General features: G+C 45.4%; 2 protein-coding genes across 3 annotated transcripts; both read left to right on the forward strand.

Moving 5' to 3' along the window:
* Positions 1 to 304: 304 nt before the first annotated feature.
* Positions 305 to 1241, forward strand: LOC125738455 (mitoregulin-like). Its single transcript, XM_049007395.1, has 2 exons — positions 305 to 563; positions 779 to 1241. The coding sequence occupies exon 1, from the start codon at positions 373 to 375 to the stop codon at positions 541 to 543; it is 171 nt and encodes a 56-aa protein (XP_048863352.1). The 5' UTR covers positions 305 to 372; the 3' UTR covers positions 544 to 563; positions 779 to 1241.
* A 103-nt stretch (positions 1242 to 1344) lies between these two features.
* On the forward strand, positions 1345 to 14849 carry nphp1 (nephronophthisis 1). 2 transcript variants are annotated; one of them, XM_049007396.1, is made up of 20 exons: positions 1345 to 2135; positions 3550 to 3626; positions 3742 to 3802; positions 3923 to 4053; positions 4202 to 4394; positions 4483 to 4584; positions 4803 to 4906; positions 5098 to 5143; positions 5491 to 5575; positions 6779 to 6873; positions 7227 to 7355; positions 11061 to 11135; positions 11372 to 11482; positions 11764 to 11846; positions 12377 to 12453; positions 13185 to 13284; positions 13450 to 13562; positions 13823 to 13896; positions 14331 to 14375; positions 14486 to 14849. In XM_049007396.1, exons 1-20 carry the CDS (start codon positions 2070 to 2072, stop codon positions 14765 to 14767), a joined length of 2049 nt encoding a protein of 682 aa, XP_048863353.1. In that variant the 5' UTR covers positions 1345 to 2069; the 3' UTR covers positions 14768 to 14849. The 2 variants fall into 2 exon arrangements, with proteins under 2 accessions (XP_048863353.1, XP_048863354.1); XM_049007397.1 differs by having other exon boundaries at positions 2076 to 2131.
* The last annotated feature ends 9633 nt before the right edge of the window (positions 14850 to 24482 follow it).

Genomic DNA, 24482 nt, shown 5'->3' on the forward strand with positions numbered 1-24482 from the left:
TTTAGTTATCCTTTGAAGTTAAATGATTCTTTATTTGCAATTTGCACAAGTATGACTACAGGTATATTGGAATGCTTCTCTTCGCATATCTCATTTTGCTCTATTTTGAGAAATAGGCACACATGTAACATACAGAGCAGTTATTCGAACGTACCTGCAGATTTCACATTTGTATACTCAGTCTTCGACCAGTTTATGGATGTAATGCATTTATGAAACGGAAAAATTGAATCGCTTTTACAGCTTGTGAAGTATGAACCTTGACGCTTCCTGTAACAGCGGATTGTACGACAGCCATAAAGTCACGTGGCTGTAGTTTTACGCTTCTCAGGCCCTGGTATAGAAACTGATTGCATGTAGCTAAAGGTGAACATGGCTTATGTGTCAGAAAGAACTCTACATGTTGCAATACTCATTTCGTTTGCATCAGGATTCCTTGCTGGTTGGCAAGCGAACAAAATTAGAAGAAAGTTCCTAGACTGGAGAAAGAAAAGACTACAGGATAAGCTGGCAGAAACACAGAAGAAGTTGGACTTGGCGTGACATGCTTGGATTTTATATGGGTACTTATTCCTTTTATATGCGTAAATAATCAATATCGTATTAGAAAAGACTTAAAGATCGCGGAAATTGCTGCACATATCTGTCAGAAAAGTGAGAACATGGATAGAAGAACCGTTCTAACATTTCCGTGTACTATGTCCACAAACAAAAGTCTCATTTTAAAGTGAAATACTGTACAAAGATACAATTATTTAATCCAATTTTTATTTCCTAGGCTGCGGACTACCACCCGTCTCTAGTCATATCATGGAGTTCCCGGTCCAGTGGGTCGGAGCCGAGTGAAGGACCGTCACCGAATAACTGCGTCTCCAGACACAACGCTGAAAATACGTGACGCACAGTATCATTGAATACGATCGGTATTAGGGAAGGACGCTGGTTCAAAACCCATGCCCGGCGTAGGGATTTCACCGCTGGGCCCTTGAGTAAGGCCCTTAACCCCAGATACTCCACGGACTTCCTAACTCTGCCTTTGGATAAAAGCGTCTGCTAAATAAATGTAATGTTTTCTTAAATTGTATTTTAAGTACAAATAAAAATGTCGTTTTGTTGTGCTGCAAGACAAACTGAATGAAAACAAAATGGACTGGTAAACCTTTTTGCAATGTATGTCACAGGGGAAATATTACAATTAAAAAGAGATCTAAAAGTAAATCTAAATAAAAATAGAAACAATATTTTTGAACATTCATTCCAGAAATCTTGTGTACAGTTTCGAAGTACTCGCAAAATTGATCTATCCATTATTCTTTTTTTTTTTTTTTTTTTTTTTTGGGGGGGGGGGGGTTCTCAAGAACAATAACATTTCAATTCAGTTTTGTTGTTGATTTAAATAATAACTAGCTCCCTAAATAATCGAAATCTGCACAGCTTTTCGACAGAAGAAATAAGATTGGACCAAAAATATTTAATCTTATTTAAAATTAACATAACTACATACATTGGCTTTCCGCCCAGGATGTACCCAGCCCTGTGCTACCCTTGATTGGCTCTGTCATGGCATGACATCTCCAGGCCAGGCCACCCTAATCAGGATAAGCGGTTATGGAAGATGGGTGGATGGATTGACAGCTACACGCGTTCTAAATTTTCTTCCGTCGCACACCCTTTTCACTTCCGTCGCAAACTATTACGCATTAACTCGACTATTACGGTACAACCATAGAGAAATAAAACTAGAGAGGCAGTATATTACGTGTCCAGACTAAGCTCGAATGGAGCCGAATTCATTCAATTTTAAGAAAATAAATAATGATGTATAAAACTGATTATTGTAACTGACACATCTGGTCTTTCTGGGGTGCAGTTCCCGCTATAATAATATAATACAATATAATAGCATCTAGTTCTTGTACGATCTCTATGTTTGATGGGCGGGGAGGTTTGTTACTCTGCGTCTCCGACTTTACCACCTCACCGTGTCTTAGCGACTGAATACCGGCGTCTCACTACTTTTTCAAAAGCAAAACAACGTCGGATCGCGCTGTTTCTGTCGTTGAATTCAGATGCCACCGAAGAAGAGGGGGCCGCTGCAAACAGTACAAAGGGACACTGATGGCATTAAAAAGCAAGTGCGTTTTTTAAATTATATTTACATTTTATTATTAGGGTACGCGGTTATAAGATGAATGGATGTCATTATAATCGGGCTATTTATCTGTTCAGTTACAGTACTAACTACAGAACTAAAAGACGTAAAATGACATTAAAATGGGTTTTAGCTATTTAGATTGCTAAAATATGTTCAGGTGGCTAGTTATCTGGGTAGAATGCTTCAACAAGCAGTTTAATTAGTTCAGTTTAATTTAGACAGTTTCAAATTAAGATAATCTAGATATTGAAAGTAATAGCAAATAGCCACACACCAAAGATCATTTAGGTGGACAATAAACATGTTTACACAAGTGAAAAGTAAATTCCGTCTCATTGAATTAACTTAGTAATACTTAGTAGTTACTCAGTTAGAATTGAAGTACAAATAATGATATGGGGTTATTATGGGGAATTTGCAAATACATAATGAGACTGTTTACTATGTACTTGCAAATATGCATATGAATCTGTAAATGTGTATTCCGAATCAGATTCGTATGCTTAATGATATGTGCAAGCGTGCTGAGATTTGTGCTTGTATAGACAAATCTGTAAATGCGCGCATAGATCTGTGAATGCGTATGGACAAATCTGTAAATGCATATAGGTGCACATGGGTATTAATGGCTAAAAAGTCTAAGTATTTTGCTCCAAAAGCTGTACATACCGACAAGTTACTACTCAGGCGGACCTCTCAATTGGCTGTCTTTTTTCACGTGTTTTTGTTACACTTCTGTCGCGGCAGATCTGTGGAGATTTTGGGTTTACGGATGTCCTACTGGGGGCGGCATGGTGGTGCAGTGGTTAGCACTGTTGCCTCACACCTCTGAGACCCAGGTTCGAATCTCCGCCTGGGTCACATGTGTGTGGAGTTTGCATGTTCTCCCCATGTCGTCGTGGGGTTTCCTCCGGGTACTCCGGTTTCCCCCCACAGTCCAAAAACATGCTGAGGCTAATTGGACTTGCTGAATTGCCCATAGGTGTGGATGTGTGGGTGCATGGTGTGTGAGTGTGCCCTGCGATGGGCTGGCCCCCCATCCTGGGTTGTTCCCAGCCTCGTGCCCATTGCTTCCGGGATAGGCTCCGGACCCCCCGCGACCCAATAGGATAAGCGGCTTGGAAAATGGATGGATGGATGGATGTCCTACTGGCAAGCTTTTGAGGGCTTACATGTGAAACACCGTGACATGAGTCCTAAAAGAATTTAGAACATTTGGTGTGGGTTTGGAGCCCAATCTCTCTAGAGGTGTCCTTGATTCAGTCACCGGTCAACGACAATGTCATTGCAAATAATTGTTTATTGTAAATTATGCATGGAATCAATTTATTATTGTGTAGATTGAGCTAATGTAATTTTATTTTTCATGGACTTCAATTTATTCTCAATCCAAGGTGGACAGTTTGGTCCGGGAGGTGAAACAGCTGAACGTGGATACGGAAGATTCCAGGCTGGCAGAAGCTTCACAGAGGTATCAGCATGCCGTAGACATGGATGTTTGTCCATGACAAAATGCAATTGTTGGTTGAAACTCCAGTTAAGTCGTTATTGTCACTGATGTTTCGCCCTACGTTATCTTTGAACAGGTGCAACCAGCTTCTGAAGTCTGTTGAGGAGACAATGAGGACTCTGAAGAAACTGACCAAAGTAGGTGTCTCAGACAATCTCCTCTGGAATCATGAGCACCCTCTAAAGGTGTGGCTTGCTCATTTTCTTTTTACCGTAACTTGCACATCACCTTGTCGTACTACGTTTCATTGTGAAAAGGCAGACGAACCGGCACCGGTGGGAAACTACGACCAAAGGAAGCTGGACGAAGAGAAGAGACTGGAGACAATGAAGAAACAGCTGCTGTCCCTCTCAGCCGTGGCGTCTCCTGCACAGAAAGCGGATTCAAAGTGCGAAAGCAAAGAGGATGTTCAAAGCCAAAGAGCGATGAACATGGACTGTTTATGTTCTCAGTTGTCTCTTATCTTCTTCTCATTTTCAAGAATTTCTTAAGTACTTAGCAGTTGCCGGTCAGATCCCTTCATCTCCTTTGTTCAGAAATCAGGCGGGATCTTCTGGGATGGAGGACGACGACGGAGAAGAGGCAGAAAGTGAAGAGGAGGACGACGACGAAGATGAAGAAGATGATGACGAAGAGCAGGCAGAAAAACAAAGACCCGAAAAAGACGCATCCTGCTTTATTGTTCTCAGCGCATTTAAAGGCGAGCAAGATGGTGACCTGACTGTTCAGGTAAAGCTTAAATGGAACGTTCTGGGTGTGAATCACGGACAGCCGTGTAAGTTGTGTGGGGAAAAATGTGCCTTCTCATTTTTAACAGAAGGGTGAGATCCTGCACATTCTCAGCAGGAACCCAGACGGCTGGTGGCTCGCTAGGAATGCAGAAGGCAAAAAGGGTCTCGTCCCTAAAACCTTCTTAAAGGTGAGAGAACCTCCTCTTCACCTTAACCAACTTTATACCTTTCTGTAATTATTTTAGGTCATATGCTGGAAAATGTAATTGTAGATTTCAATATGAGTGGCTTACACCTGTTACATCATGACAGAAAGAACTATAATCAGATATTTGTGGAAATGACCGGTAAGGTGGTAAATATTCAGTCAATATGTAGATTTGGAATAAGAACAGCATCCGCTCAGGTGCATCAGGAGGAAGAAGAGGAGGAAGAAGAGGACAAAGAAGACTCTGATACGGGAGAAGAGAGTGACGAGGTGATGGATGAAGAGTCTGCAACAAACCCGAGGTGCACATTTCCTGTGCCAACACTAGATGGAGCCAAACACAAACTGAAGTCTTTAGCTCAGCTGAAGTACTTGAGCAGAAAAGCAGAGAATCCTTTATCCAGCCTCGAGAGTGAATTGTTATTAGTTAAAACATGGAAATCAGTACTTTAGAGGTTAGCAGAATTTATCTCTTTTTTTTTTTTTTTTGCAGAAGCTGTCAGTCTAATTGGGATACTGTAAGAAAAGCAATCACAGAGGTAGGTAGGATGGGGAAGGCGGTCACTGCCCAGACAGAATGCTGCGAGTTCAGTTTAGAGGTGCTGCTCCATGCATATAGTAACCAAAGTCTACTGTACTTAACAACCGGTCATTATAACAGACATTGCATGATGAAAAGAAAAGGTTTTTCAGAATGCTAAAAGATGAAACAAATGAGGTGCATGGTTTTCCCTGTAGGTAATCTCTAAATATTACTACTAGATTGCTTAGATGCTGTTTCATAGTAAACGCTGTTCAGAGTGACCTCACGTGTCCCAGAGTCGCTGTTACAGATAGTGAGAGCTGTCGCCAGGACACATTTTTCACATGTTTCCGTTAACGACAGATCAGCGCCACTGACGTGCTGGCTGCCATGGGTGCCATCCCCGCGGGGTTCAGGCCGTCCACCCTGTCGAAGCTGCTTGCCGAAGGTGAGAGTTCAGATTCGTACCATGGAGATAAGCTGAGGTTCGGCTCTGTGACCCCATGCAGGCCGACCGTATCCTGTCCTATTTGCCTTTTCCTTTCATTTATTTTTCCAGTTCCTGTTTTGCTCTGTCTTGGCTTTTATTTCAGTGATTCTCCAATCACTGATCCCTAGACCCCTGAGAGCAAAATCATGGACTGTGGGAATTTTCTTACTGTACTGTTTTGTCCCACATTGTCCTGTTCTCACTGCATGCACCTGTTCCATCCACTGCAACTGTGGCGCAAGAAATTCATGGGTTCCCTGGAACCCATCGCAGTAAAACCTGAAACTTGATATTGAAACTATTTGACCCATGACACATGACCATTGTGTCAGATTGCTTGTGGCGTGATTGATGCAAACAAGAAAACTCACTTTTTAAAGTCTTTTATTTAGGTATTTATTTGAATGAAACTCCTTCACTGACTCAGGCGGTTTTCTTGAACTGGCCTTCTGACGGAGTCTGAACTTCCAAAGACGCAGTTAGAATTTCAGGCCCCAGCTGAGGCCGTCAGTTAACGGATCTGCTCCCGTGTTGCCCATGGCAACGGGGGCACGTACAGATGGTCGCCACGCGAGCTGCTGTCGCCTACGCTGACATGCACACACGCTTCACCCGGACCTGCAGGTCGCTGCCTAGGGGGTGTGCTCACGTCACTCCGCATTTATCGGTGTTGTGGAAGAGCGGCGTCTTTAGGCAGCACACCCCCCCCCAGATGGACGATCGGATTTCATCTCGGCTGTAACGTTCCTCAGATTTTTCCCGAGCTTCACATTTGATCATATTTCTAGCAGAGTTTTTGCATCATTGCCGAGTGACGAATAGAATGCATTCGTAACCCATATTCTTAATTAAAATTATGCAGTTAAACATCACACAAGGTAGACTGTGGTTCTGCCGGGTTAGGACTCTTTGCCCATAATCGGAAGGTTGCCAGTGCAATACCCTAAGTTGGGCATTTAGAGTAAAGCTGATGTACCCTCTGTTACATCAGGGACACTAACACTGCTCTCTAATCCTCACTGTGTCATTCAACAAATGAATCTGCCAAATAAAGTACAAATAATCATATAATGAAATCTTCATATATTAGCATGTGTTAGCATTCGGACCACTGATGCCATCGCGTGTCCGAAAAAACATGAACTCTGCTTGTGGTTTCAGGAAGTACCTACAGAAGCAGCTACTTCATCCAGCCAGAACTGAGTCAGTCTCAGCTTGTCTTCAAAGACCTTTTCTGGAACCCAGATACAGGAAGTGTACGTACCTGTTAAGCTTTACAGCTATTTTTACTTATTTTGTAATTCAGCTCAAACCATGATCAAGTTACTTGGAAACACAGAAAACAAAAAATGGAAAGATAGTTGCTATAATCTTTTCTTAACTGGTTACGGTTCCTTTGAAAGCTCAACTGACAAAACGAGTAATGCGGCTTGCAAGTTTGCATTTTTTCGCCAGTTGGAGAGTAAAGGTTGAGGTAGTTAAAGATCATTATCATGGTGTTTGGCCTTTCTTGGCTCTACTCATTCCATTGGACTCCTCAACCCCCATCTGATGGAGTGTTTGCAGCCATTAAAAATAAACAGCCTGCTGACGTTATCGCTCGACACAGGTCCGGCCCAGGATCTCCAAGATCTCCCTGATGTTGACCTTGTGGAGCTGCAGAATGATCCCAAGGCCCGGAGTTGGGGTGCAGGTCCTCAGCAGACACGTGCGCTTCTGCGTATTCGATGGCATCAAGGTCGGTGAGCTCATCGGTGGACAGCCACAAGCTCTTAGAGAAGATCAGATTATTCATTAGGGAATTCACGGGCACATTGTGTGCGTGTCGAAATTTTATCGTAAATCTTCATTTTCGGAATGCCTCATTCTTCGGCTGTTCTTGTCATTCTCTCGCTAATCACTAGGGGGCAGAGACAAACATGCACCCAAGCAAATGGCTTTCAAAAAGACGACTCCTTTGTTTCAGTGCTTCTGATGGGACCTCTGTTGTGCTTTGCATGGTTTGCTGCACAGGAATAAGGACGCCTTTTGTTTTTCTCTTAAGTAAATACATGCACTGTACCCCTGTTCCTGGTCAGCCAGCCAGAAGTCTTGTTGACTCCAGGTCGGGTTCCATGGCTGTGGGTGTGAATACAATCCCGGCTTGAAGGGTTTGTGTGTTTTTCCTGTGTTCATCCCCTACTTGAGCCCTGGGTTTTAAAGAGAAAAAAAGTCAGACACAGGAATGATATAACAAAAAAAATTCTTCAGGGTGAATTTCTGAGTTTTTATGTATACCTGTGTATGCAAGAGGTCTTCATGCCTCAAGCACCCCTTACCCTTAGCAGCTGTGTGTTTTCTGAGAACAGGCTGCAGGGCACACCAGCCTTGACTCACTTAGCAACTTAAAAAAGAGCAATCGGATCCATGGTGCCACAAACATCTTAAAGTACTCGTGACTTGACTCGGACTCAAGTCACTAATTTGATGACTCATGTCTCGACTTGGCAAACTGACATAAAGACTTATAATCGACTAAATGACTCAGACCCCCCAAGGAATGACTTGTTCTTATCCCTGGTTTTTACCCTGATAGAAGCCAGTAAACTGAACAATAAACAGGACTACATCCGACTCCAGCGGACTACCTAACTTAAGTTCGGAGACTGCGACTGCCTTGTTTTTGTTTTTACGGAGACATGGTTCAGTGATGGCGTCCCGGACAATGGAATACAGATAACTGGCTGGCTATTGTTTTATTCAGATAGAAACTCAGCTTTGTCCTGTAGACCCAAGAAGGGAGCTTGTGTGTCTGCATGAACACAGAATGGAGCAGGAAAGCTGTGCTGGTCTCTAGTTCCTGCTCACCGCTGCTGGAGTTTGTGACTGTTAGATGCGGACCATTTATTTATCATGCAAATTCACTGCCATGCTCATAGTCGCAGTGTGATGCCCAGCCAGTGTGCTGGCCGAACTTTACGGAGCCATCAGCGAGCTCCAAAATGCCCACCCGGATGCACTGGGTCAGAGATTTCAACCACGCACATCTCAAGTCAGTTCTCCCTGAATTTCATCAGTATGTGACGAAACTGCTGATGAACGTTCTGGACTGTGTTTACACAAACGTTGCTGGCGCGTATCACGCTGAACGCCGTCCCCCGCCTCGGCTACTCAGACCACATCTCTGTTATGCTGATCCCAGCATACAGACCGCTCGTCAGACGTGCTAACCCCGTAATGAACCAGGTGAAAACCTGCCCCCCAGGACTGTTTTGAGCACATTGACTGGAACATGTTTAGGGAAGCTGCAACCTACAGCGCTCTACCAGCCTGGGAGAGTACACGGTATTGGTGACTGGCTACATCAGCAAGGGCATCGATGATGTTACTGTTTCCATCACATGACCCAGCCAGAAACCATGGATGATTGCAGAGGTGCACGCGCTGCTGAGAACCTGAGACACTGAGTCCGATGACAAGGCTGCCCTGAGAACAGCAAGGGCCAACCTGTCCTGGGCCATCAGAGCAGCAAAGCGTGCACATGCTCAGAGAGTCCACGGCCACTTCCAACACACTGGGCACGCAAGACCCAAGTGGCAGGGCATCCGGGCCATCACCCACTACAGGTCATCTCCACCTGCCTGTGGCAGTGGAGCCTCCCTTCCAGATGCGTTGAATCACTTCTCCACCCAGTTTGAAGCACACAATAACGCAGGAGAGGAAGAACACCCCACCCCCCAGCAACCAGGTGCTCCGCCTGGCCACGGCTGATGTGAGGAGAATTCTGCTCAGAGTCAACCCATGGAAAGCCACCGAGCCAGACAACATTCCTGACCGTGTGCTCAGGGGATGTGTAGATCGGCTGGCAGATGTCCTAACAGACATCTTCAATATCTCTCTGAGCACCACTGTTGTTCCAACGTGCTTCTAATCCACTACCATCATCCCCATGCCGAAGAAATTCCCCAGGCCAGTGTGCTCAGTCCTCTGCTATTCACACCGTTAACCCACAACTGCAGCAATGCACAGCTTGAAGTACACCATCAAGTTCACAGATGACACCGTGGTGGGTCTGATCAGTGGGAATGATGATGTGGTGTACAGAGAGGAGTTGCAACAGCCAATGTAGTGATGTGGAACCAGCAGTCTGTCTCTGAATGTGGACAAGACAAAAGAGATATTTGTTGACTTCTGGGGAGCATGCTGTGATCACTCTCTGCTGAACATCAGAGGATCCCCAGTGGATATTGTCCAGAACGCCGAGTTCCTTGGTGTTCATATCGCGGAGAACCTCACGTGGACCCTCAACACCAGCTCCATCACCAAGGAAGCCCAGCAGAGTCTCTATTTCCTGCAGAGCCTGAGGAGAGCGCACACCTCCCCCGCCCCCCCCCCCCCCCCAATACTCACCATACTCTACAGAGGGACTATAGAGAGTATCCTGTGTAGCTGCATCGTGGTTTGGTATGGAATCTGACATGCTCCAGATCATGGGACCCCACAGACGATAGCGAGGACAGCAGACATTTACACACCATGCTGCTTCCGCGAAGCCACCAGCACCGTGGACGACCCCCACGCACCCCTCCCACTCCCTCTCCTCCCTTCTTCCATCTGGCAAAAGGTTCCTAGGCATACGTCCCTTCACTGGCCAGGATGTGAAACAGTTCCTTCCCTCAGGCCATCGGACTTTTGAATCAGCGCTGAATCATAAACTGTACCCAGACACACACACTCCTGAACTGAAATATCTTCCATTAAATATTTATTTATTATCTACCTCAGTCTTGCATTTTTTGCACACTTCTGCTGCGGGAGCACAGTACTTGTCACAATACTGTATTCATTCAATGGTACTGTGACTGCTTTTGTCCAGTGCACAGTATGTTGACTTGTCCTGTAACCAGAGGTGGAGATTCCAGGTCCAGAAAGTAAAAGTCCAGACCAGGATTTTGTTTCAACCAACTAGTTGAGCATAAAGAGTCACAAGTCACAGAGTACTCAACTGGTTGGCTGAAACAAAATCCTGGACTGGATTTGTAAATCTATGGACCTGAAATCTCCACCTCTGCCTGTAACATTGTATTGTTGCTCTTGTGTTTATCTTGCAGTCTCTCTCCCTTTGCTCCCCTTGCATTCCGTATAGTTTTGCCCTGCCTGCACTTGCGTAGTCTTGTGCTGCACCTTAGCACTGGAGGAACAATGTTTCGTGTCACTGTGTGCTGTGTATTTGGCTGAAAATAAAATAAACCTACTTGACTTGATTTTCCTGACAGCATCCCTCAGCTATCATGTGCACCCTTCAAATTTTCAAGTGTATCGGTGCGATCCTGGTATCCGCTTTTTGATAAAAGTGTAAGAAATAGACATTGATTCCATTCTCTGCTCTGAGCTCCATACGCTACATCAGATGTAGGTAAATGAGGAAACGTGAAATGATAATCTTTATACTTTCTTTCTGTAGGTACTGAGTAATATCCACACAGTCAGAGCAAATGCTGGTCAAAAGAACCAAAAAACCTGGACCTTTTCTCCAAGGGTACGATGTTCTTTCTATGTATTTCTCTTCTGCTGGTTTTATAAAGATTGAATTCAGTTGGTACAAACCCTGCAATGTTTGTGTGTGTTTGTGGATTACATTTATATTACATTGTGGGGACCAAACTTCCCTACAAAGATTTCAAACTAAAAACGCCAAAAGCCTTTTATTTTGTTTGGTTACACCTGTCTCTCTGTGTGTGTGTGTGTGTGTGTGTGTGTGTGTGAATTACACAGACAACTGGTATCCTGCCCAGTCTGTTGGATGGAGACTGTTTCATAAGGAGCGACTGCCTGTCCTCTGAAGTGGGGATCCTGTTTGAACTGGGTGTGAGCTACATTCGAAATGTGAGTCCGCTGCGTGGACGTGGGCCTGTCGCTCTCACAGGTGGCTTCTCTTTAACATGAGCAGTGCTGCTTTTTGCGTGCGTTCCTTTCGAGCACTGAGACTCTGGAATCCAGCGGGCATAGAGACCAGCAGGATACCATAACACATTACTATTATTGTGATTATAATCACTGTGATTGGATATGTCGCAAATAAAAAGCCTGATAGATAAATCGGGGAGCTTTGCAGTGCTGTGTGAGCTTCCGCTGATAACCGTGCTCTCTCCACTTCTGGGTTCCAGTCCACGGGCGAGAGGGGCGACCTCAGCTGCGGCTGGGCCTTCCTTGGGCTATTCGACGTAAGCGGTGTGCCCATCCCACACAGGTACGCCCTGAGGCCCCTCCCTTACAGGATTCCTGTCATCTTAACCATACTTTCTATTGTTTTTTTGTTTTGTTTTGTTTTTTTAAACATAATCCAGACCGTGATTGATCGTCTCATTCATTACTATTAATTTTCCGTCCTTTGATTTGTTACATGTTTTACATCACAATAAAAGAAATGGAGAACTGTGCCTAATGCACTCAGTCTAATTCATAAAGTAGCCACTTTCTCGTTAACGCAGATAGCCTGCTGCTCCAAAAATACCTCGTTAACGAGAGCGGTCAGTCTCGTCAAAGCTAACTGGAAGACCAGAAGGGGAAAATGACATCGCAGTACCAGGATTTATAGAACAGCTTTTCTGAAATCACAACTACCCTTGAAATGGGTACTTGCTATGTATATCTTATGAAGTGATGGCTGAGTGAACGATTGTGATCGGAATCTCTTTGTACGTTTGGTAACACTTGTGTTCTTCGGGCATATTTCCCTCCTGTATCATGTTCAATGTACTTTTTAACCTGCCTTTGCAGGACATATGAGCTCACCGTCCATGGAGGGACTCCCTATGAAAAGGATGTTGATGTGGACCCTTCAATTAACAGGAGAGGTTGGAATCTGATTGGCTAATAAGTCGATGATGCTGGGTTGCATGGTATGGCTGCGGGGGAGGGGGGGGGGGGGTGAGGGGCAGGGGCTCCTCAGTAAAATGGGGCATTGCATTCACATAACCTGAAGAGATGTTCAGTAGTCAAATTGTCTCTGAAAGCGATCGTTTAGCAATCTGAAAAAGAGAAAATTAAATGATGAACATATAATCCTTCTACAAACATTGTACATTTACGCCCATCCACCAGGGTGCGGCACTGGAGGTGTAAGAAAGGGGTGTAGCAAAAAAATGACACCCATAATGGGATGGAATGTGGCCGGTGCTGAAAAACACATTTTATTCCATATGAATGCAGCATAATGGAGATAAACACTGAGAGGAAGCTGCTTTCGTGCCAAAGAGCTGCTCCTCTAAAGCAGCGTTTCCCAATCCGGTCCTCGGGGACCCCGCAGTCGGTCCATGTTTTTGCTCCCACTGGGCTCCCTGCCAGACAGTCCACATGTTTTGCTGCCTCCCAGTTCCCGGTCCCCGAGGCTGCTCTGAGAACAGCAAGTGCATTCCGCCCAGCTGCCAGCGCCCCAAGGATTGGATTGGGAAACACCGCCCTAAAGAATTCGACATTTTTTCAGTGTGGGCTGTGGTTCCAACGATGACTCATGGACTCATGGCATCCATACATCTATTGTGGAAAAAAAAACAGGCCAAAAATAACCCCTGTCTTCCTGGTACAGCTATGGGAAGCATGTTGCACCAGATGCTGATCTCCCGGAAACAACCCAAACTCATCGTGAAGCTCCGCTCTCCCAGCACCAGCACCAGGGCTTCCATGAAGTACGTGCATCGCCGCGACATGCAGGCTCAGCACACATTCCTTTAGCACGTCCTTGTCACCCACTACCAGCGCATCCGCTTGCCCTCCTGCCATCATCGCTTCAGGGCTCTCCAGCTTTCTGAGGAAGCCCTGCAGTGATGTCGCTCTTCCCATCTGTGCCTCAGCCTCCTGCCTGACACCTTGATCGGCAGCTCGAGTTCTGTGCCCCTGCTAGCCCTCTACAGGCAGGTCCTTGCCGACGCGCTTCTCAGAGACCGCCTGACCATGCAGAACGCAGGTAAATGCACGTTTGTCGCATTTTCATCCGCCACCTTCCTTCTGCATGACTGTGAAGGATTGCCATAATTGTCTCTATACTATATAATATCCCAAAAATGGATGGCATTCAGGAGTAAATGGTAGTTCAAAACCTTCTTGGTTTTTAGTGTCAATTCACCGACAGAAAGTCGGATGCTGAGCGTAGATTTGGGCACACAGATGCTGCAGACACAGAAATGCACACGTGTACGTTCCTTAAAGGGAATTCTACTCCCGCAGATCTTATCTGCAGCCCAGTCTTAGTGACATTCCCTCACGTTCTGGATCACACGGATCTTCTGGATGCTTTAAGGGTGAGTTTTTGGCCCTGGGGACAAGCATTCATTCCTCCTTTTATATTCCTCATCTTAAAATAGCTTTGAGTTAAATTTTTTATAAAAAAAAATATTCAGTTTCAGCTTATTACCAAACACTTTCCGAAAGGGCTTAACAAAAGATTGAGTCAGAACGATGCAAGCCGGTTTTCAGTTGTTCGAGACAGGTGTTTATTAAATACATCACAGGTAAATCATAGCAACACATGCAGGCCGTACTGAAGTTATGGTTGTGCAAGCGAGCACGAGGCGAGACGGTCAGAGATCTGCAGTTGCTAGGCTCAGCTTCTGTCATTCATGTCACAATATTAATTTTGCAATTAGATGCTTTGAGTGTCCCATGTGCATAATTGAGACAGGAATTGCTAATGAATGGATCTGTAAGGTGTTTCTGTTTATACGCATGGCTGCAGGGCACTTGGGCTGAAAAAGAGGGCGCCCTCAGGAGGTCAGAGAAGGTATAACACATGCTTTGGCGCCTTGCTGAAAGCAGCCCTTTGGCTGGGGTATAAATGGTCACACCAGTCTCCTTATTCCTCTCTCACCCCCACATCTTGCCCACGGACAGAGGGACCCGGAACTGCTGAAGGGTCTGTTTGTGCGGGTCTACCTGGACAGGGTGTTCCCCCTCCTGCATTCCACTCGGCTGCCTGCACCCCAGTGGGCCGACGAAGAACGGGAGGGCACGCGCTGGGGTGTCATTTTTGGCGGCACAGTGCAGGACGCCGCTCAGGGCGATGCAGGGCTCGCCGCCCTCCTCGCTGCCGATGCCGCCCAGGAGGCCTTTGACATCACCCAGGTCACCTACGACTTCCTGGCCTCCGCCAGAAAGGGTGTGGCCAACACTTAAGCCAACTCTTTGCAGGGATAACTGCTTGAAGGATTTGCATTATTTTGTATTGTTTTTAATAAAGCTCTTTGCACAGATTCTATGCTGTTGTTATCCCTAGCCATATGTAAAAAACTTGTGAAATTATGACCAGTTTTTACGCAGATTGCTTATACCTTGTATCCCAAAGTCTGAACCAAGTTGCATTATTCTGGAGAAAATAAGTGTCCCTTGTCTATGGAAGTATTCTGTGAAGTCCATTGATGCTTGAGGGAGGGGATTTGGACCACCTTTGGGGTTAATTGCACCAAATCCAGTAGTCCTAGAAATGTATAATACCTTGATTTTCAGTAAATGCGAGTAGGCAAGTCAGAAAAGAGGCTGGATGCTCCAGTGTACGTTTTACAGGCACAGGCAGAGAAGACAAGGCAGGACTGGAGCCCAGCAATGCAGACATACCCCTTCAAAGTGAACCATCGGACTCCTTGCAATGCTGACCGAGATGGAAGATAATGATAGCGCCTTGCATTTTCTCTTAATTTTCCTCAGCCCTCCATGTCCCCTGGCAGCCCTGCAGGTTTCACCAGCAGTTGTACAAATCATGCGTGAACAATAAGGACCAAATGTTATGCAGACGTCCTGTGTCAAGCCTTGCGTCAGAACCGACCGATAAAATTAGATGCCGGACGAATGTGCCTATCTTCAGCGAAACGCGCAATCGTATTTTGCCTTGCAGGGTGCCAGCTTCCGTAATTCTGTTGGCATTGGTAGCCTACATTTGTCAGTGACATCAATACCCTGCTCATCTCGTTAATGACAGATTCATTGCATTGAACCAAGGAATCCACTGTCAACCACCAAGACTCTACTAGTGGTAGAATCCAACATCTGAGATGGTGCATCTAACTCCAGCCCTACTCCAGCCCTACTCTTTTCTGCCATTGTTCTGTTTCCCAGAAATGTTATTTATGGTTCCAAAAGGTGTCCTTCCAAAACACAGACTTTGGGATTTAACCTGGTAGGCTGAGAGGGGGGGATTGGGGGGTGGGCATCTCCATATCTCCCCCCCCCATCACCGTCGGTATTTACTCTGAAGGTGTTGTGTCCCTATGTTTTTTTTTGCTTTTTGTTTGCCAAGCAGGTGCTGCTATGTCAAAGGTTATTTGCTTTGCTCACGATACACAACTGGGCTCACTGCGGGGGTTGAAGTACAGTCTCGTGATGGTAGCTTTAGATACGCTTCTCATTGAAAGAGACATATTTCGCTCTCCGCCAGGCAGCAGCGTGCAGGGTTGGCCTCGCAGCCTCGCAGCCTCGCACTCCCGCAATGCAGATCTTGGGCTCTTGTCTGCAGTTTTTCACTTTTAATTCGCCACGTTCAAAAACAGCACAGCCATGTCGTGCCAAATGGCAGGGTGACTCCATGAGGGAGGAACACAATTTATCCAAAATAATCATTCCTTTACATCCCTGCCCTGTGTTCTTGGCTCCCTTGGATGGGCTCCAGGCTCTTCGCTACCCGATACTGGACGAGTGATATGAAAAATGGATGGAGGGATGTGTTGGTCAGTACCAGGAACACCGCCCCACCTTGGCGAAACGGACCTGGGCAAAGCATTACTGCCATATGCTGATTACTGACATTTCATTCTCTCTTTTTCATCTCAGAAAATAACTCAAGAAGCTGTGTCAGCCTGCCCCCCCCCCCCTCCCCCAGAGAAATTAATCTACCCTTGGATACACGGTAGATTGTAATGTCACGTGCCTGCATTTGATCAAGCATTACACCCCAAACATGTGCTTGTTACTTGGCACGTAGAGTCAGTCCCGAAGCCCAAGAAAAGCCGCGGCTGCTGCAGAAGTGTCCATGTGTGTCAGCACAGCTGGGCAGATCTTGCTGGGCAAAGTCATGCTCTTTGGATTCAATACCATGTGTTTTAACAAAGTGCCATGTACCCTAGTGAAATAGTTGCCCCAAATTACCCAGCAGAGACATGGAAAGCAAGAAAGGCATCAAAAATGGATGTATAGCAGCTAAAGCTATGCTAATACAAATCCATCCATTTTCCAAACCGCTTATCCTACTGGGTTGCGAGGGGTCCAGAGCCTATCCCGGAAGCAATGGGCACGAGGCAGGGAACAACCCAGGATGGGCGGCCAGCCCATCTCAGGGCACACGCCATTCACTCACACAGGCAATTTAGTAACTCCAATTAGCCTCAGCATGTCTTTGGACTGTGGGGGGAAACTGGAGTACCCAGAGAACATGCAGACACATGCAACCCGGGCGGAGACTTGAACCTGGGCCCCAGAGGTGTGAGGCAACAGTGCTAACCACTGCACCACCCTGCCGCCCCCGCTAATACAAATAAACCTGAAAAATCAAAGAAGGAAAAGACAAAAATCTAAGGTGGGAAAATCTCAGGTATAAGGTCAGCTGGCTCCCAAATCTCCTCCTTTGAGGCTGAGAAAAGCATTTCAGAGAGAATTTCTCTTCATCAGTTTTCATCATATGCAAAGGCTTTTCGTTGCGTTTCAGCTGCTGACATCCGTATTGCCAGATATCTCAGAAATGAATCATCTCGCTATCCAGCCTCATCACTAACGAAGAGGCAGATTTTTGACATCGCAGAGGATATATCGCCGCATCTAATGCCTCGAAATTTCTGTTGCTTAGGTGGATTAATAACGAGCACAGATATTGTCCATGTGTGCTGTAGCTGGTGTTTTCCTCTATGCCGTAATTTGCTGGTGTGACATCATTACTACAGATGAAGCCAGCAGACTTCACACACTGTGGGAAATGGCTGCTTGGGAGTTGACCTAGAATCTCTGAAGGCAGTTGTACAGACAGGAACACTCAACAAACCGCTCGGCCTCTCGGACAACGCCCCACACCCGCCGCATAGTACTCTGGCTAGACTACGCCTACAGTGCTACCTGAGAACATTTCTTTATCATCTGGCAAAAAGAATTGTGAAGTAAGAACCAAAATGTAAGACTGGTCTTTATAACCCTACTTATTTGACAGCATAAATCAGATCAAAACATACCTTACAGTCACTGAATACATCCTAGGGTAATTTTCAAAATGCAACTCTCTTTATATCTACATATTGCACAAATCCACCTGACCGTCCATCAGCCAACTGCAAATCCAGGAAGGGGCTATGAGGTATGTATCATTGCCCACTTTTGGACTGGTTACTTTTCCCATGACTTACAGAGATTTCTATGCCTGCTGCACTGCTACACGCAGCTCCCACACTGTTAGCATTTCACAGCACCCTCACAGGACCTTTGAAACACATTTCTTTACAGTGGAGTTGGCCGTGCGTCCAGGTCTGTATTCACCAGCAGGTGCGTTTACCCAGTCGGCCGAGATGAAAGGTCACTGTTGACATACTTTCGGGTCAAGATCCACAGGGGCTGTGCTACAGATTGCATCTGAGGACTGTTACCCACGCAGCAGTAAAACGTTATCAGCACGTTATCGAGCTCACATAGCTGGGTGACTGCATCACCTCGTTTAACAGCAGCCAGAGAGACAGGTACAGTTAGAATGCATGTGGAATGTGGAGGTTTAAAGCAGATGCCTTATGTCCATTCATCCATCACGTTCAGAGTTACAGCTGGAGCCAATCCCAGGCATCACAGGCAAGAAACACCCTGGATGGGATGTCAGTGCTGTGCAGGACAAACACACAAACACCACACATGCTGTGGGCAATCTGGGGACACAGTTCTCCTCAGACGTTATGCATTTTGGGAGTGATCCAGACTAGAGGGAGCGGGGGGATCATGAGAAGGCCACGTGCACAGAACCAGGGGCAGGATTCGAACACTTAGTCCTGTTCAGGAGCACCGGTTGAAGCTCGTGTCACACCCAGGACCAGTGTTTCCCAATCCGGTCCTCGGGGACCCACAGACAGTCCATGTTTTTGGGAGCAAGAATGTGAACTGTCTGGCAGGGACTGAACTCCTTTCTGCCTTCTGGAAGCAGCTCTCTACTCCGCTTTTCCACATGCTGAATTCTGCCATTTCTGCCTCCCATCTCCATCCTTCTCTTAATCAGTCCCTGATGACTTTGTTGCTCAAACAAGGTAAGGACCCTACAGATTGCTCCAGCTATCGCCCGTTGTCCCTGATGAATTCGGACATCAAACTGCTTGCCAAGGTGCTTGCCCGTCAACTGCAGGCAGTGATTTCCAAATTGATTCACCCAGACCAAACTGGTTTTATTAAAACCCGTCATGCAGCCGACAACATCCGTCGCCTCCTCCATGTACTTCACACTGCTCCTTCCTTTCCCTTCCCTGCCGCCCTTCTCTCTTTAGACGCAGAGAAGGCTTTCGATAGGATGAATTGGTCATTTTTGTGGAGGGTCCTGCATAGAATGGGTTTTGGCTCTTATTTTATCAACCTAGTCCAGACCCTTTACTCCTCCCCCTCTTCTGTCCTTTTGACTAATGCCAACATTTCTCCTCCTTTTCGGCTTCTTCAGGGGGCCAGGCAGGGCTGTCCACTCTCCCCCCTACTCTTTAATCTGTCGTTGGAGCCTCTGGCTGCCGCTCTCCATCACTCAGATGTTATTTCCCCCATCCTAGTGAAAGGTGTCCCTCAGACAGTTTCTTTATATGCTGATGATCTGCTTCTTTACCTCGGCAATGCTCCTGTGGATCTCCCTCATGTCCTTAACCTGTTTCAAACATATGAATCTCTGTCTGGCTATAGGATTAACTGGGCAAAATCCTCTCTCCTTCCGTTGAATCCTGCCTGCCGCTCCTCTTCACTTCCTCCTTCTATTCCTCAGGCAGGATCTTTCAGATACCTGGGGTTGGATATTTATCCATCGGTTCCAGAGCTCACAGCTGCTGGCTTCCGCCGCACTCTCGAGGGCATTAAAGCCTCGATCTCCTCGTGGTCTTCTCTTCCCCTCTCATTTCGGGCTAGGCTGGCTGTTATTAAGATGAACGTGCTCCCTAGAATTAATTTTATGAGTTCCATGCTTCCCCTCTCCCCTCCACCTGGGTACTGGGCCTCAGTTAAGTCTACTATTTCTACTTTTCTTTGGGATGGCAAGAGACCCTCCGTCAGACACTCTACCCTAATCCGTGACCGGTTGGATGGGGGCGTCTCTCTCCCGGACTTCGAAATTTACCACCTTGCTTTTACTCTAAGGCCGGTTTGGAGCTGGATCAGTCCTCCCCAGCATCCCCCTGCCTGGCTTCCTATCAATAAGAATACGTTCTCCCCCATCGTCTAGCCTCGCTTCCCTTCCTCCCTGTTAAATTCAAATCCATCTCTGCCTCCGTCGGTCCGATTATCTGTCAGGCCCTTCGCACATGGAGAAGGGTTGAGAAATTGTTGGGCCCCTTCCCAAAATGGCACCCCAGTGTTCCGTCGCTCCACAATCCTGTCCTGAACATTGGAGGCCGCCCCATCTCTTCCTCGCCGTGGTCTCAGTCAGGTATCTCCACCCTGGGTGATATCTTTGATAGCTCGGGTCTCAAATTGTTCCAGTCTCTTAAGGTCACATTTAATCTTCCCTCTTCTTCATATTTTTTCTACCTCCAGCTGAGGTCCATGCTTAGGGCCTGTAATATCTCCTTTTCCTCACCTCTTCCGTTTCACCCGCTGTGCAGATTTGCTCTGTCCTTTTCTCCTGTTTCTAAGCCCGTGTCCAGTCTCTATTCCCTCCTCCGCAAATCCTCCTATAAACCTCTCCCCATAATTTCTGTCTGGCAGGGGGAGCTCTCTCCCACCCCCGTCTTATCTTGGAGCGCTATTTTTCATAATATTAAAAACTTTCTAAAAATCCCAATCACCAGCAAACACAATTTAAGTTTGTTCACAGATTATACCCCACTCCCAGGAAACGCCATCTCATGGGCTTAGAGCCTGACCCCTTATGTCATCTTTGTCCCCTCCAGGTCCCTGGTACCTTTCTCCATGTGTTCTGGGACTGTCCTCCAGTGGCTGCTCTTTGGGATTACGTGGCCAGATCTCTCTCTTCAGTTCTTTCCTCTCCCATCCCCCTGTCTCCCGTGGTCCTTCTTCTCCTGGACTTCTCTCTCTCTCTCTCTCTCTCGCTTCCAGCAGAGGCTTCTGATGTCTGCCTCCTTAGCAGCCAAGTTGTTATTAGCCTCTCGTTGGAAGTCTCCTGATCGTGCCATTCCCTCTGTCTGGAAGTCCACCTTTCTTGATCTGCTTCTGCTGGAACTCTCTGCAGCCCGGATTAACAACTCGTCTGGTTCTACAATCCAGAGCTGGGTTCATGACGTGCAGCTGGTCAAGGATTGGTTGCAGGTCATGTCCTGAGGCCGTAATTCCTTGTTTTTTGTTTTGATTTTTACTTTCCTAATTCTGACATTTTTCAGTGATATAAGTGCGTTATTTCTTTTATCCTCAGTTTTTAGCTGTGCTCTCCGTGGCTGAGTGTGCCGGTGACCTTTGTTGGTCTTCTGTTTCTTTAAATTGAGCTGCCGTCTCAGGGTGTATTGGGGGTGTGGTGGGGGTGGAGTATGTTCTATTTTGTTCCATTTTGTTGTTTGTTAAAAAAAAATAAAAATCTGTAATAAAAATTTGGTCACAAAAAAAAAAACTGTCCGGCAGGGACCCCGGAGGTAGCAAAAACCCCGGAGTGTGGGTCCCTGAGGACCGGATTGGGAAACACTGGTCTAGGAAAAGCTGCCCCAGCTTACAGCCTTTGTTGCCTAATAGGTTGACCAGCACTGCAGTTCAGCAGAAAAGGCATTATGAAGTGATCCTCAAAGGACCAGAAAATCCATGCTGTTTTGTAAACAATTTGATCGATTTGAAGGGATTTGCAATCCCTGGTACTTCAGCCACTTACAGACAATAGAGTATTATTTTTACTTCATTTACTCGGCAGTAATCCTGATGAAATCATAAGCCTATATGCAGCTGAGTTGTCAGCTTTCATCTCCACAATACGATGCGCGTTGGACTGTACCATTTTCCAGGGATTGGGTGTCAGCATGGCGCTGGAAATCCGATCCGGTAAGGGAATCCATCACTGCACTCTGCGTATAAGTACTGGTGACAGTCACTGTAGACTTGATGGATGGTGACATGTCCGTGTTTTGGAATGCACCTAGTTACTGGTTCTAGTCCTTCAAGGGGACAAATATTGGTGGACTGGTGCCAACCCCTACATCTGCATTTCTGCCCCTGCAGGTCACATAATGCACTGGCATGGACCATTTATTGAGATTTTATTCAGCAGGGTTGATGGCGGACGACACATTCACCCTCACACAATGACAATCATTCAACGGCATGCATAACCCCACATTAATTACATTTTTAGAAGTGTCTTTAACGGGTGGCATGGTGGTGCAGTGGTTAGCACTGTTACTACAGGGAAAAAAATCATTGCAGGTCAGGTACATTAATACATTATTAATGTACTTTGTATATGATACGCTCATTTTAGAAATTTAATAACACTAAATTACTTTTAGCAGAGGTGGAAAGTGTAGGTTGAAAAAGTACAAATTCAGTTCAAGATTTTGTTTCAACCAACCAGTTGTGTATAAAGAGTCACATTCACAGAGTACTCAGCTGGTTGGGTGAAACAAAATCCTGGCCTGGATTTGTACTTATTGAACCTGAACTTAAACCTGAACCTGAAAGTAAGTGCTATATTTATCTGTTTAAGGTAAAGAAGTGAAAAGCCCCAGAAAGTAACAGTACAAACTAAAAATGTATAACACTTTTTTAACAATACATTGATAGCGACCGTTGTTTGGTATAGAATTTCACTACTTTTGGCGGTAACAAGTAATGCAACTAATTACCTTTTCAAATTAAATAGCACAATTAAAAGTACTGAATTTTTAATGGGCTTCTTACGCGTTATTGTGTCTTGTGTAAAGATATTAGCAGAGAAAGGCAGCCTATTCCCCCATTTTCCTGTCTTTGATCTAATATCATCCGTCCTTACGGTGGCACAATGATTGGGTGTATTAGATACTTGACAGTTGTATTGTTACTGCGTTAACAGGATTTCAAAAGAATAACACGTTATTATTATTTTTCATTAATTGAACAATTTTGTCGAGATGGGAAGCACACAATGGGAAAAAGCTACATTTACTTTTGAAAGTATTTACTGATATATGTAATTTAACTTTGAGCCGCCAAATTGGCCGCTGCTTGGCGCGGAACCATGGTTCCCAACAAGCTCCTAAGTATCGTGCAACTTAATTAGTAACCAGATATCACAGCTGCGCTTCTTGCATGCTTTAGTCATAGGAATTTACACCACTGGTCTCTGTGTTTTCATATTCTCCGTACGTTTTAAAATTATAATGAAACCAGCTGCTGCATCCTGTCCACAGACTGCAATATTACGAAAAGGCAGGTTGTTTATAACCTTTGCGCAACAATATTTCTAAAGGACATTTTTCCACTCATATGCTATTGTTTCTTAGTTATTAGCTATTAGAGATCTAGTATCTGCTTGTCATTCACATCTCCAGAGGAATCTCAGGTTCGCAGGCACTTAGGAAGGTTTCTGTGATGTGCACGCATTCTTCCCAGCACACTTGGTTCGTGTTTAACCACTAAAGCATACAAACACCATACTTTAGCTTTTATCGCTCCCACAGGTAAGGCAGGAGAGCAGCTTCGAGTGTTTAGCGAGAACAAATACCGTTTACTCCACAATAGACATTCGATGTAATAAAGTAGACCTAAGCGACAATCCCAGTTTGTTTACCAGAGACCAGAATACATTGTTAGATGACTTGTCATAGTAGTGAATGTCACACCCTTTTTGAATATTTCTTAATTTTGATGTGAGACTTAGTTATGAAAAGAGCTTTAAATATGAACAAGGTTAGCACAAATAACCCAAAGCCTAATTACATTTTTAGAGCCTAATTAAATAAAAAGTTAAACCCGTTTTCTGAACAATAAAGCGACTTCGTTGTACACCGATATCATATTACTCTGATTTACTTTTTTCAGCACTTTTGTGCACAATAATTGTTTACATGGGCTGGCTCTGTCAATTGGGGAAATACACAGAGGAAGCAATGAAGACGGTTAAAGAATTCAGATGTAATATAGATTTTAAAATGCTATTATTTCTGAAGAAAATTGCAGATCTGTGTATGTATGTAGAATCTAATTTAGGACATTGCGAAAATATATTGGATCAGTCTAATCTGGTCTGAAGTGGTCAGACCTCATCAGAAAATAATTGACATCCAGCACTACACAACAAGCCTGGGGGTGCATGTTCCGGAAGTTTCTATGGGGGGAAAGATAGATCCAGTTCCCTTGGGGCCTCACACTTGTAAATCACATGGGGGGTTTAAGGCAGTTCAGGGAAGGTCCTGAGGCTGCATACCAAGTCACCACTGAGCAGAGGCTACTGTTTGACGTTAAAATGATTTCTTATTTACTTAGTAGATACATTAACCCAAGACGGCTTACATGAAGTATTCATTGACATAGTTGGGAGTGCACAACTGAGTACTATTTACCTTTCACTCATGGAGATCTCCTCTTGAGGTATATATTAGAGTCCTTTTGATCCCAAGATCATATACTTTCCTTTCCTCTGACTTTATTTGGTGTTTAAAATCTCAACATCAGAGCTTCTTGGATATATGCCAATCACCAAGACTTTGACGCCATCCCCATTGAGTTAAACCGGTCGAATGGGTTCCCTCAGACTTTTGATCTTATTCTTCAGGGATTA

The sequence above is a fragment of the Brienomyrus brachyistius genome, chromosome 3, assembly GCF_023856365.1.
Source record: "Brienomyrus brachyistius isolate T26 chromosome 3, BBRACH_0.4, whole genome shotgun sequence".
Lineage (NCBI taxonomy): Eukaryota > Metazoa > Chordata > Actinopteri > Osteoglossiformes > Mormyridae > Brienomyrus > Brienomyrus brachyistius.

Coding starts and splice junctions, on each gene's coding strand:
- nphp1 (XM_049007396.1), top strand. CDS start 2,070: ATGCCACCGAAGAAGAGGGGGCCGCTGCAAACAGTACAAAGGGACACT. Junction 11,847..12,376: donor GGTGTGCCCATCCCACACAG/GTACGCCCTGAG, acceptor CTGCCTTTGCAG/GACATATGAGCTCACCGTCC. Junction 12,454..13,184: donor CCCTTCAATTAACAGGAGAG/GTTGGAATCTGA, acceptor TTCCTGGTACAG/CTATGGGAAGCATGTTGCAC.
- LOC125738455 (XM_049007395.1), top strand. CDS start 373: ATGGCTTATGTGTCAGAAAGAACTCTACATGTTGCAATACTCATTTCG.